General features: G+C 36.2%; 1 protein-coding gene across 2 annotated transcripts in view; it reads right to left on the bottom strand.

Annotated features, from left to right (window-relative positions):
- CAPS2 (calcyphosine 2) overlaps positions 1-14,953 on the bottom strand; it is a 29,432-nt gene that overhangs the window by 12,643 nt on the left and 1,836 nt on the right. Inside the window, exons 4-12 of one of the 2 annotated variants that reach the window (XM_015856747.2) lie at positions 14,720-14,765; positions 14,478-14,597; positions 13,650-13,682; positions 8,235-8,357; positions 3,940-4,007; positions 2,681-2,800; positions 1,627-1,701; positions 683-778; positions 483-576 (exon numbers count right to left, since the gene is read on the bottom strand). In XM_015856747.2, coding sequence (XP_015712233.1) covers positions 483-576; positions 683-778; positions 1,627-1,701; positions 2,681-2,800; positions 3,940-4,007; positions 8,235-8,357; positions 13,650-13,682; positions 14,478-14,597; positions 14,720-14,765 — 775 coding nt within the window. The remainder of the gene's footprint in view (positions 1-482; positions 577-682; positions 779-1,626; positions 1,702-2,680; positions 2,801-3,939; positions 4,008-8,234; positions 8,358-13,649; positions 13,683-14,477; positions 14,598-14,719; positions 14,766-14,953) is intronic. The other variant, XM_032443609.1, reaches the window with a different exon arrangement.

Here is a 14,953-nt window from a genome sequence, read left to right on the forward strand (position 1 = left end):
CTTATTCAAATGATGTTTCAATAACTTTTTGCCAGAAAAATGTAACAAAAGCTCTCTTTAAACAGCTGGTGGGCAGCATTTTCAAATTTCAAACTTCTAGGTTAAAACCAATTAATGTAAAATTCCCTCGTGCTTAAAAATATTTAGTTATTGACTCTTGCCTAAAATTCCAACAAACCTTAGAAAGATCATTTCTTTTTTAAAGAGTACTTTGTCCTTCTATTTCATCTCCAGGACTCTACTTCTACACTGTTTGCAGTCTTCTGCCCTCTAGTGGGAATACTACAAACTGAAGCCAAAAGAGAAATCTCTAAAACGAGAATAATTCAGGCTCCTGAAAAATGCATTATTTGAAAATGCTACTGAAGGGAAGACCAAAAGTCTTTCCCTAAATTATATACCACAATTTTAAATTTGAATATTTAAATATTATTTCAAATTTGCCAACATCATTTCTTTCAGTTCAACAGAAAAATACTTACTATGTAGAAATCACTGAGATCATAAGCTTTTCCCTTCTTTTTTCCTCGCTGATGTTTATAAACTCCCTTCTGAATGAAAGGCAAAGCATTTGTTCTGTGAAACAATTCAGAAACAACCTTAAAACAGCAAACTTAACAAAATATAATTAAGTAACGTTACAGACATTTTCTAAAACCTTTTTAGAAGAAACTTAACCTACCTATTTTTTCCAAACTGTCGGAATTCATATACAGTAAGGGATCTGTCACATGCAAAAAAGAATCCAATCAAGTCTCTACAAGCATCACGACCATTTCTGGAAGGAAAATTGAAAAGCATATTTACATTTTTACATATAAGCACATTTAATTCAACCCTAACACAAACAATGCTTCTACTTTGAAGCACCCACTTTTTATCTACTCTTGCTATTGCACAACCATTTTTCTTCTCAAAAGCTACCTATTTTCTCTAAACCACCATAGAATTCCTCTTCCGGATTTGTGAACAAATCTATAAGCAATATTTTGTTCTCCATCATGTTAAGAACATCCTTCAAAGCTTCATGTTTTAGTAGATCACTGTAATTTTTATTCATTAAATAAAGGATTACCTAAACCTGGACTATTGTAATTATTATGGTATATGGAGCTATCCTACTGAATCCTTGGCTATATATACAGTCACTGCTTCATATCTGAAGAGCATGTTTACGCCACCACTACTCAGTTCAGATCCATTCCAAAGATACTTTAAACCTACAAGGTTTAGCAAGCTAGAATCCACAAACAAGACACAAACCCATCCTTTCCATTCACAGTGGTTGCCACATAGTAAGACAACACCACAGAACTTTCCATTAACTCACTTGCAGTGGTTGTTCTACACAGACACCTCACTGTCCTATGACAAACATGATGGTAACATAATACGACTTATGCATCTTAATGCTGTACAGTGCCACTACAAGCCAGGTCAGATTTTGTATTATAAGTGCATATATACACACACACACACACACACACTCCTACACTGCATATTCTTTATTTTTCCCTATACATACAACAAAGGAAGTTCATTATAATTAATTATTTCAAAAGAGCTACAATCATTATCCATACACTCACAGAATTGAAAAGTTTCCAAAAAAGAAATTGTAATTACCGAGATATAATCCTACTATCAAAGCGTAGCTTGTTAGAGAGCATGTGTTCAGTTAATCCTGATTCGGTCCTTATTCTGTAAAAATAACATCGCATGTTAGCAATACTTATGTGGTCACAGAACGATGTTATATGAAATTCAACCATTCCAAAACAGCAAGAAAAAAAACAAGTGAAATACAGTATCCGTGGCAACTGGCTGAAGAGATGATCCTTATAGTTGAATTAGGAAGCAACTCAGAGTTGCAACATGAAAGGCACTCTGTAATTACATCATATGAGAGTACATCTGCAGAAAGCACAGACGTGAATGGGATATTTTATTTATTTATGAACACTTGTCAAGAATTAAAACTCTGCCACCCATCACGTTTTCTTGCATGTTCAGAAAGATTAGCAGAATAAAACCAGGAGATACAGATTCACATTTCAACATGAAATGCTGAAAATCAAAATGTTTTCCCAATTTTTCTTAAGCAATTGGATTTCAGTACAGGCAGGCCAGGAATAAAATTTCAATGCCAATACAGTTAATTACCACAAAAGAAATCAAAACATGGAAGAAAAGTATGATAACACTGTGAAGATCTACATTAGCATTTATAGATGTATATTTATGCAATTTTATGCACCTCAGGATTGGAGTCTCTAAAAGGTTATGACAGGATCTCAAGCATTCAAAGAAGGTTGGCAAAACTCTGTGATGAACAATATCAATATAAGATTAAGTTGGTTCTCCCGTGTTTTATAAATACTATGAATCAAACATTATACACAGAGAATCCACAAATAAGGTCCCACTAGGCAATTATACAAAATAAAGAGTCTAGAAAGAGAGGAAGGTGTTGGTTCCAAGTCACAGAATCACAGAACAGAATCACAGAATGACCTGGGTTGGAAGGGACCTCAAGGATCATGTAGTTCCAACCCCCCTGCCTAGCAGGGCCACCAAACATAAGTCAGGCACGAAACACCTGGAAAGGCAAAGAAAGACCTTGCAGATCCCAAAATAACGAGAGAAAATTTCTAAAAAATGACCACTAGAGAAAGCTTACTTTGTTTCATGCAGTGTTCTTTTCCTAAAACGCATGGGTGCAGTCCCCAGTCCCAAATGTCCATGAACTTCCTTGTAAACATCACCTCGTGTGGATTGTTCTGGATCACTTATGACAGCTCTGATGAAAAAGGGCAGGGAGAATTTGGTACTCCAGATTTTATATATTCTTTCTTTGAAAAACAAACAAACAAACAAAAAACCTCACAAGAATAATGCAACAATAGTTCGTTCACCTTAGCCATTATAGTTGAAAAAATTGGAGGAGAAGTTTGTTTTTACTTGGTTGGTAGTTATTTTCTTTAGATTTGGTGGGTTTGAGATTTTTTATGTTTTTACAATTCTGAAATCAACTATTCTAAATCAAGTATATGAAATAACAATATTGTAGTGAACAAATATACTATAATGCATGGATGCATTTATTATTTTATTTTCTTATGTTTATGAACTTCCTCTCTGTTCTCCACACTGAGCCATCTTTGCACATATCAGTTACGATGATTTAACTTCATAAATACAAAACAGAAAACCTTCTGCACTCTCTTTAATAGATTTGCTGTGCAATAGTTTTGAACTAATCTTCCTCGATTAACATCCTGCTCTCTGATACCAATTTGTTTGGCAGTTCTGGCATGGTTATATATGGAAGGCAAACAGATTTCTTAAATTGAAAGTTCATCCTGATGCAGCTGCAGCACTACTGAATATTATTCTGACATTTGCCAACAGAAGAGTTCACAGCAGGAGAGATATGCATGCAAAAATAAAGGGAAGCAGCTGAAGAAGGTTAAGCATAGAATGAACACTGGTGATCCAAGATGCAAAAAAAAAAAAAAAAAAAAAACTTAATTCAACACTGCAGAACTGAAATATTTAAACAAAACTAGTATCTTTTAAGGCAAGCTGTGTCATCATTTGCCCCTCTTACATCTTCGTAAAGATTTGAAAGAGAACAAGCACTTGTTTTCATTAGTAATTTCTGCACTGAACACTGTTTCTACGTTCTGGATTCTTAGCTGTGCTTACAGTGACGTTTAGAATTTAACATGGTGGCGGATGGCAATCTTATTTCCATCATGCTGATCACATTCTTGATATCTCAGCTTTTATACTGTGTAAAACTGCAGTAGGAATGCAGCACTACATAATACGAGTTGCAGCAAGATGATCAAAACACCTTCTAAGCAAGAGAAGCCACTCATAGGCCTAAATTCTTCTGCAGGGAAAGCTGTAGTTTCACATTAAAAATTCACTTACCTGGATAACTGATCCAACATCACTTGTTCTACTACAGCCTGTTTCTTTCTTTCTGCAGCAACATCCTCCTATAATGGAAAAGCATCCAAAAGCAATGGAAATATAACAAGCACTTTAAAAACATAAACTAGTCTTTAAGACAGTGCTTCAATCCTATGAATGTTACAATTAATTTGGAATTTTCAAAGATTTTTTTTTTATCTTTTTGAGTAGAATCCTATTTGCGTAATTAAAAGACATTGCTCCCTGCTATGCACTCAAATTATCTGTGCATTAGATGACACTAAGTATGAGAATTCTGATATTTCTGTTGCTTTCAATTACTTTTTGAAGTACAATAGAGCCCAAGGAAACTGATGCTATTCTGGGTATCATGGCTGACACAGATCCCCATTAAAAGAGAGGGGACTCCACCTCCAGCAATGCTTAGCTAAAAACTCTTTAAACTCTAGAAACTCAGTTCTAATTTGCTGCATGCCAGCATAATTTTCTGCTGAAACAGACCAAGCTGAAAAATGTTTTCTTGTAAAAGAATGAGTATCTGGAGGAGGTAGGCAATTTAGCAGGATCTTACTGCCATTTTTAGAATAGGATAACACTCAACCACAATCTTGTTTCCTTCGTTGTAAAGTGTTCAGTTATCAGTCATAATTCACTTCACAGAAAGAGAAACCAAAGGCACATGAGGATGCCTAAGGTCAGCATAGAGGCCACTGGCAACAACTAGGCTCTGCTATCTTGCTTCATTTCATCTTCCAGATCTCTGAACTTTTTCACCACACTGATATTTGTTTTCATTCCTCCCAATTTATTTATGAGAAAAAGAGAGATTGTCCTTTCTGAGGGGTTTTGGCAACCTCTTATAATGTGTTCTGAAGCTGAAGAATTGTTATATTTTTATTATTATCCTTTTTTTTCTTTTTTCTTTATAGCTTATCATGCACCATCCAAATTCTACATACAGTAAGCCTGCCTACAACTGAAGAATAGAAAGTTGGTTTCCAGACAGCAGGTAATTGTAAAGGACAATTCATAAATTCACAAAGATAGGAGGACTGTTCTAGAATTAATGCTTTCTATTTTATTATGTTAGTCTGTGACATTAGATGTGAATGTTGGTGATACGGCGTTACAAGTTGAACCTTTCCACCAGTATCCCATTGTCATCCATCAATACTTGCTGAACACTTATGAAGACCAAACAATGGATGTGAGCACAGCAAGGTTGTTGGTGGCTCATTTCAGCAGTGGTGACAGAGATAGTGGGATCACCACTGTCAGTACAGATTTTCACAAGTGTGGCATGCAGGCTCTTGTTCACTCCTGGTAAAAATACATAGCTAATTATGACTGTGGTGAAAAAAATACTGTTTATAGCTGAAAATTTAATCTATCAAATAGTGGTATTGTGCTCTTTATAGCTGTTGTAGTTTCCATAGAAATAAGAAAGAGGCATTACTTTCAGAGCAATCTACGTACTACTGCTATCCTTCAAAAATCAAGTAAATATGGATTAACACTAGCCAAAAATAAAAAATGAATGAATAATGTAACAACAGATCAGCTGGTGAATTTACTTCACGACTTCTGAATTACAGCAGATAGGACCTTCCTGGTTTTCTTTCATATTCATTTTTGCACCTATCAGAACTTCCAGTAATTCATTTCAAGCTACTGAACCACTGCATACTCAAAAGCATTACGTAAAGGAGAACACTGTTATTACACAGAACAGTGTTGAAATACAACAAAGACTCATCTTATAGATCCAAATTGTCTTAGCATGATGAAAGGAAGACAATTTTAAGATTTCAACCATATTCTTTACATTGCAGTTGAATACTAGAAGATCACTAAATGTACTCTTCCATTTAGCTCTTAGAAAAAACCTTTACCACGAATTTATGACATCGCTAAGGCAGACAATGAACTTACAGCAGCTTTGAATGGTTAAAAAGAAGCAACTCTTTTGTCCACAAAACAACTGTTGATAGAAAAACAACTTTCTTCCCCCCAAAAAACCCCAAATTTATCATATACAGTGTTCATTGGTAATAAATATGCTTACTGTAATTCATCTTAGATAAGGTAATTCTCATTCCAAACCTCAAGAAAATTGAAAAGAAAATCTATTTTAACATTAGAAGTTTTAGTAATGATTACAGTAAAGAAAAATTTACAAATATTTTGTATTCTTAAGCAAATTTTTAAATGTACTTTAAAAATCAAATGCCTACAGTGGAGGCAACACATATCCTATTTAATCATTACATAAGCAGTAGTTTCTTCTGATTTTTTCTATTACTACCACTTCTATTAGAATCTTGAACATGAGAGAACCTAAGAGATGCTCCTAGAAAGAGATATGCAGCCTGTATAACCATGAGTACTAATCAGTAACAGAAAGGCTTCAGACAGTCCCTCAGACACCTGCTGGCTTCCTTTTAAAGCATGCCAGCTGCAGTGTACCTGCCATTTGGCTGTCCTGCACTGCTCCTTTTATCAGTCTCTTCAGCTTATTTGATTTAGCAGTAGTTAATCTAACAGTACTTCAAAACTACCCCTCCTGCCCATTATACCCACTGTATTGTATAGATATTTAGATTTATTTTAGAAATAATGAACAGGAAATTCTTTGTGAGAGTACTTTCTGAAAAGATTTTCTGATCATGAAAATGAATGGTGACATCAATAGCACAATATTCACATTCACTTTAGCAAATCTAGAAATCAAATATATGTTTGCAGTGACGTGAACTTCAGTGCATAGTAATGAACAATCCAAATAAATGAAAAATTATTTACTTTTATTGTATCATTTATCGTGGCTTATTATTCCATCAGGATGTTAGAATGCTAATTCTGTTCGATAATACCTTCAAAATTCAGTTATGGAGACCATCACTCTGCACATGAAAATACTGAGTCATGCACTTAAGATTCTTCACCACTTTAAATAGCCCCAAACTTAGAATTTAGCCTTAAATGGACAATAGTCCAGTTGAACAATCCTTAAGGGAGTAAGAATTGTGTCTGTGTAAAAAATAAAAGAAACATACAGAGTACGTCAACATAACTGGAGTTAGTATTTCCTCTTGTAACAGCAAAGCCACATCTGTTTCCAGTTTGGGAGGCTGCTTTCTCCACAGAATGAATGAGAAGAAACTGGAGAGGATCCAACAGAGGATCTGAACTGAAGGAATTGAAAAGAGAAACTAAGGGAGTTTGGTTTTGTTTAGTCTGCAGAGGAAACAGGTATGGGATGTTCAAAAGCATCCTACAACCAAATGGCAAAGATGACAAGCCACAAACTGGGCCTTCTGAGGCTTAACTTCAAAACGAGAATAGTGCAGCAGCACAGGAACATATAGCTTACAGATGTGGTAGAATTCAACCCACCCTTAGAGCTTGAATCATAGAATTACCCAGGTTGGAAAAGACCTCGAAGATCATCTAGTCCAACCGCAGCCTAAACATAGGACCCGAACCTTAACATCCCTCTGCTAAATCATATCCCTAAGTACCACATCCAAACGGCTCTTAAACACATCCAGGGATGGAGATTCAACCACCTCCCTGGGGAGCCTATTCCAGTACTTAACTACCCTTTCTGTAAAGAAGTGTTTCCTAACATCCAACCTAAACTTGCCCTGGTGCAACTTGAGGCCATTTCCCCTCGTCCTGTCACTTGTCACCAGTTAAGAAGAGACTTGCCCCACTCTCACTGTAAGCACCTTTCAGGTACTGGAAGAGAGCAATAAGGTCTCCCACCAGCCTCCTTTTTTGAAGACATCCAAAGCCATAGATTGACCTGATCTAATGCCAACAGCAGAGCCCATACTGCTTATGAAGAGGGTTATCATCACATACTCCATTCCAACAGTTAATGAGGAAAATTAGCTCATTTACTCTGGAAACTAGTCAGAGTAAAAGCTGACAGAAACATGAAATCTACGCACCATAGAATATGGGCTCGTGTACAGGCTAGAGACTAGAAGACAGAACAGTACAGTCAGGTTCACACAAGTCACTCAGCCGATCTTTTAAGGTGTACTTATTTATTTTTAATGTGCAGTATCATTTATTCACATTACAGTGTAAAAAATAAGAAGCATTGCAGAAGAGATTTTAAAATTTCTCACTGGATTACTCAGCTCAGCTCCCATCAAAACAAATGTTTAAACCCCTGTGATGACAATTACAGACTAAGACCAAATCATCAACAGCCTAACTTCTACTGAACACTTACAAGTCATTCTACAAGTTAACAGTCCAACAACAGCCAAAACACTTACAGCTTCTGATTTCCTCATACTGTGTTGCATATTGTAGGGCTTGCTTGTGTAGCATTGTTGCAGGAGAGCTTTTTCATCAAGAGCTGTAAGATCATCATTGTGCCCATCTTCAAACTGTGAACCCTGAGCAAAAAATAAATTAGTTTCAGAAATCAAATTATTAACATCAAAATGTTTTCCTTAATTTATTAAAAAGCATCTTTTAGAAGTGTCTTTATCCTACTTTTACGACAATTAAAGAGGTTAAGAAATTGTAGGCTTAGCTTTCTCTTAGAACAGAACCTACAGATTTTGCTCACTAGCGTTGCCTCCCAACTTCTGACTCCCAACTTCTGAATCCTTACCAACTTTCATTCATATTGAAACAAGCAAACAAAAAAAAAATCTCAACAAATAGCACAGTTCTACAAACTTTGCTAAAGACCAGCAGTAAGTCAGGGAGAAAGTGGACTGTAAGTACCTCTCTGAAGAAGACAAGAGCTCTCTCTGTTCTGCTTAAAAACACTGAAGATAAAGCAAAAGATCTGCCATCAGTTGTATAAGATCTCAGTCACAGAGGTGCTGCTTTTTGATCAGCAAAGAAGTTAAAATACAGTCTGGACAGGAGAAAGAACTGAAGCATATTTGTGAACTGGTTCTAAGAGACTTTTAAATCAGTCTGAGTAGATTACAGAACTGTTTCCCACATTGAGGATATTTTTTAAGAAAACTGACAAAGGAGACTGTATTTACAGAACTTGGGAAAGAGGAAACATGGGAGACAAATCAGTAGGGACAAATCATTATCTACGTTGCTCTAGGAACAGCTTATTTTCAGGGAAGAAAAGTTACAAGTTTCATTAATGGAATAAAATAATATATTGAAATCTAAAGAGGGTTTGATTTATTATTAAATAAGATAGTAATAACGTCTAGCAGAATAACTTTCTTGGTTAGATATTATATTGAGATCTGCCACAAGAATTGACAAGACACAGCTTCTGGTGCTTGGCATTCACCTCCCTGGAGCCCAAATGCACTAGAATGGGCCAGCCCTGGCTTTTCTCTCTGTGTTTAGGCTTGTTGCCTGTTTCTTCACTTTCAGACTAACTTGGCTACTCACATAAATACCCTTTTGATGGGTTTGCAGAACACTATATAAGGGATTCGCTCCTTGGGAAACAGATGACATCACAGCTTCAGACCGGTGTGTAAGAGTGGAAACAAAAGCAAAAGTAATACCACAACAAAACACCAGAATGGACATTCTTAACCACCACCAAACATGAAAGCATGCTTAACAAGACAACCAATTTGTTTTCTTCACTCAGTTTTCACTTAAAGTACCCATAAGTGAAGCATGTTCTCTGAGTATTATCTGAATATCAGAAGTGGGGCTCTAAGGGGAAAAAATCCTTTAAAATTTTAAGTAATAAGTGCAAAAGAGACCTTAGCCCAAGCAATAAAGAAGTCTTTGTTTTCCATGAAACCATCTCCCTTCATTGTACTGAACATTATGCAAATAAAATAAATTCATTGTCAATAATTACAAACTTTTCATTTGGAAAGCAATAGGCACAGCACATTAACTCAACGTCTGTATATTTAGCCATTAATATTCTGAATATTATATGTCATTAATATGCTGAAATGGTCATCTACCCTCAGCACAGCCTAGCACTGACCTCACAGAATCTGCTCACTTCTGTTTCCTGTTCTTTGCTGGGGTCCTTTACTCAAGGACCCAATCTTCCCTTGTTTGCTGCTTAGTTTTACTGTAAAAACAATAAAGAAACCTGGTAGAATTAACACAGCTTGCAGCCCAAGCTTTGCAGACTACACGTGCTGGATCTTACACAAGGTCAAGGCAAAAAGTGCAGATATTATTTCCCATTATTTTAGCTCCATACTTCTGTCCATTTTCAGTGTTAATTGTTCTCAAAGGTTCAGACCACATACTTCACCATTTCTTTTCCTAAGTCCTTGGTATAAACATAATTCAATAGAATAACCCAGGGGTGCAGAAGTGGAAGCCTGAATGCATTTCCATGTTTGGAAATAACATTTTACCAAGACCTTTCCCCTGTCACTTATCTTCTTAGGCTCCAGGCTCATCCCCATCAATCACACTAATCTCAACGCCCAGCCTAGACATGCACTATGAGGGCAAACATGATGACAGCAGAGAACAGAAGCATATTTACAAGCACCACAGTTTCTCATTCTAGAGTGACTGAAGGGAACTTCCTGTATTTTTTTATTCCCCGATCAATGTTAAATGCCAAAAACCATATTTGGAAATGTCTTTAAAATTAACACACGGAAGATTTTTTTATTATATACGCACAGGCAAATCTCTCTACATAATGAATAAGATACCAACAAATATTTACCACTTAAAAAAGCAATTACTACTTTGTTATCACCTTTACTGAAGCTTCTGGACTCTGGAGATGGTTTCTTTTCTTTTCTGCAATTCTCTCAGAGTACCGCTATCCATTCTCTTCCTGAATAACCAACACCTTTAACATTTAGGTGATATCTCCTCAATGCTAACCAAAATAAGATGGCCACATTCAGCACCTCTACTTGACACATCTTATCTTGAGACATCAGTAAATAGTCTTATTCTAGAAAACTGTTTTTCAAAAAACTCTGAACTTCAAAATGTTCTTTAAACAGGCAACTTTCTCATTCAAAAGGGGATCCACGTCTCTTTACTAGTTAATCCCTGAGTGATAAGACCACATTCAAATTATTATTCCAAAAATGACCTATTTTGGAAAGATTTACTTACACAGTCTGTTACTGAGGATGGTGGAATACATATTGCTAAAGGAATACTCAGTCAGGGCCCCAGAAACAAGCAATGCAGAAATAAAGGGTACTCACAGAGAGGAATATGATCTTAATATTTCAGAATTGCTTGAAAAATCTTCTCCCCAAGTCAGGCAAAGAAAAAATAAGAAGAGAGAGAGAGATGGCAAAAAGAAAGTAAATGAACAGAAGATGAATTATTGTAAATTTAGCACTGCAGTATTTAAGACATTATGAAGGCAGAAAGGGAGCAGACAAGATAAAGGAAAGCAGAGAAGAAAGGAAGAAAGACCTTGAAACAGTCAAAGTCAGATCAACCTTTTGCAGCATTCCTGCAAGTAGACAGACTTACTTGCATGAACTTAATATTAGAAAGAAAAAAAGTAAAACAGGTGAAACTACAGGCATCCAGAGCTAAGAAGTATGAGCACAACAGAAAACAGATAATTTGCAGTTAAAAATAGAACTGTTTGAGTTGGAAAAGACCTTTGGAGGCCATCTAGTCCAACTCCCCTGCAATTAACAGGGACACCTACAGGTTGCCCAGAGCCCCATCCAGGCTGACCCTGAGTGTCTCCTGGAATGGGGCTTCCACCACACTTCTGGGCAACCTGTTCCAGTCTTTCACTACCCTTGTCATAAGAACCACTTTCCTTATACCCAGTTAAATCTCCTGTTTTAGACTAAAACCTTTTCCCTGTGTCCCATCACAAGAGATCCCGATAAAAAGTCTGTCTCCCTCTTTCATATAGGCCCCCCTTTAGATACTGAAAAATCACTATCACGTCTCCCCTGAGCCTTCTCCAAGTTGAACAGTTCCAGCTCTCTCAGCCTGTCCTTGTAGGGAGGTCTTCCATCCCTTGCATCATTTTTGTGGCCCTCCTCTGGATGCACTCCAACAGGTCCGTGTCTCTCCTATGCTGTGGACTACACACCTGGATGCAGTACTCCAGGTGAGGTCTCACCAGAGCAGGGCAGAGGGGCAGGATCACCTCCTCAACCTGCTGGCCACTCTGCTTTTGATGCAGCCCAGGATATGGTTGACTTTCTGGGCTGTGAGGGAACATTGCTGGCCATTATATGGATATGACATTCGACCATATCCAGCTTCCCATCCACCAGTACCCAGAAGTTCTTTATGGCAGGCTTGTGCCTTTTCCTTTTGTTCCCCCAGCATTTACAGGTGCATTTTATAAAGTGTATAAATACCTTTGTTGGATACAGAGATATTCTAAGAGCTAAAGTACTCCTAGACTAGTTATCTCATGTTGTACTATCCATATATATTGCCTAAATTAATGAACATACTCATTAGCTGTAAACACTAAGAAACAATAAAAGCGTTAGGCTTCAGGCAGCATGCAGAAGCTTAAACAATAATAAAGAGTAAGCGAGAAGCTGCAGCAAATCAGTGTTATTTATATTCAGAACACCTCTTCAGAAGAATACTTCTATTTGTCCTTGTGACGGTTATGTTTTATGTTTTTCTATTTTTATTCACAATTTTACTAGTTACCTTCAGTAAGACAGGATGAAGTAAAAATGCATGAAGGAGGGGGCAGGGGATAGAAAGGAGACTGTGCTTCCTCTGAAGGAAATGATGAGATCAGTCAAGAGAGAAACTCTTCTACAAAGTGTGGAGGGCAGGGAGGCACAGCCTGCAGCAGTGTACTTGCAGCCCAGGGGCTATAGTTTATATCGTGAAACTGCAAGAACCAGGCAGACATTGTTTAGCAAGGGCAATTAAACTAAACCCTCTCTAGAGACTGGTCTACAGCAATTCCAAGTGTTTGATTTTACAGCACCCATGAGTACATACAAGAGACACAAAGTGTGAGGATGAAGCTACATATAATCTTTTTAATTCTCTCCTACTCTACACTGCTCTATATTTTCTCTAATAAAAAAAAAAAAATAAGAATAAGCCTACTAAATATTTAACAAATATTTGTTTCAAGTTGAGAAACCACTTGGTCATACAGGGGGGAAACAGAATGATGATACTGGCAGATTCACCTTGGAGTGCCAGCCAATCTGGAGTCCTGCCATACAGGTCAATAAATAAGAAACAGAGATTATATGTAAATGTATTGATAATTGTTTTCTCTCTGGCAGCACTACTGCTCTAGACAGACACAGTCATTCAGTATTTCTTAGGCTTAAGTTAAATATTTCTGAACTAATAGATTTTTTAACAGTAGAAAGTACTTCCTAGTTCTTCCAGATAACGCTGATAAGTTAAGGCTATTTCCTGCACTCTAACCAAATAGAAGTGCACAAATAAAACATTACAAAGTTGACGTAAATTGAATGACAATGACAGAAAGATATGTTAGTACTATTCTTCCTGAATTTGTTTAAAAGCTAATCTCTCAAGTATTTAGGGATCACTAATAGAAAAGCATTGTATTAACCGTCAGCTTTTTCTCTCTAATTATTATTTCTGAAACATTTTCAAAATACTATTGGATGTAGAATGACAGATTAAGAAGAACGTTAAATAAGCTACTTCCTGCAACACAAAAGATGCTGAAACATACTAGACTTTCAGACCATACGCTGCTGTGTTTACTGTTCAGTTACTAATTTTGTCAGTGTACGTTTCTTAATCTACTTTACCTCTGTTTTCATCTGACAAGACATTCTAGAAATCTGTTTAAATGAAAAGAGAAATTAAACAGTAGTTAGCAAAATCTCAGATGTACAGAATGGTCAAATAAAAAGTTGTCGCTTTTATTTTTTCCAAATTTAACTCAGAACAATGTTCAAAGGAAAACTTTTTCTATATTCAGAGAACAACTGTAATATCTGAGCAATTAGCATTTATTATACTGGATGCTGATCATGAACAGTGCTGCAACTTTTAAATCAGAATGATTTACATTTAAATCTAAGAAACTAAGAAAAAATCTGACTGAAATATCTTGACCTAATTCCAAAAGTTCCCTTTTCAACAGTATCTGTTCTTCCACAGAAAGAATACTTAACTGTTTGTAAGCTTAGGTTCTTCTTCTTCAGTCATATGCTTATTGACCATTATTGATCTTACCTTTTAACTTTTTTAAGTTAATGCACTGTTCAGAAAGTTAAAGCAAAGTTACATGTTCTCTCACACTACTCAGTTTCTTTGACAAACTGTTAACAAAGCTAATTATTAATACATCTCTTTCAAGTGATTATGAGAAGGATAAATGCACCTACCAACAAAGATGAGCTCAGGTATTAAACAAAAATCAGATTTTTGAAATATGCTAAAGGCTTCTCAGTAAAAACTCCTTTGACAAAAGTATTTTGGACCATTAGCTTTTTGTTTTGAGAATTTAATCGAAGGAGGAAGAAAAAAAAAAACAAACAAAAAACCTGTATAATGATACTAAAGCATTCAACTACTTTTTCCAAATTAGTGATGAAGGGGCATTTTAAAAAGGTTTGTTAGGAGAGACTGACCTGTTTAGATGGTAGATGCTGCCCATGTGGCATTTCTAATGATGGTTTCCAATCTGAAGATGAATTTAGAGAGCATGAATGAGGAAAACTTCTACTGCACGGTATGTAAGAGTTCCCATCCTAAAACAAGAAAGGACAAATGATCAATTTTCATTTATTATAATATTTAGAAGTGTATTTGGTAAGTTCTTGCAATACATGAATTCTAAAAACCATTCAAGACCAAATTAATTTATAATTACCTCATCATCAGAATCTCCCAGCCTCCCTAGATCTAGGCATGGCACCCTGCAGGAAGTTAAAATGATTTTAGAAACAATATGGTTTCTTATTCTTCCAGTTACATTAAAAACAAAATCCAATAGTTACTACTATTAGTGCCTACACAAAAGTTTCCTTACAACATAGGGAAGACACAGTGGCACAGTGTAAGGCACTTCACTAATGTAAATAACGCATTGAAACTATTTGCTTTA

The sequence above is a fragment of the Coturnix japonica genome, chromosome 1 (assembly GCF_001577835.2).
Source record: "Coturnix japonica isolate 7356 chromosome 1, Coturnix japonica 2.1, whole genome shotgun sequence".
Taxonomy (NCBI): Eukaryota; Metazoa; Chordata; class Aves; order Galliformes; family Phasianidae; genus Coturnix; species Coturnix japonica.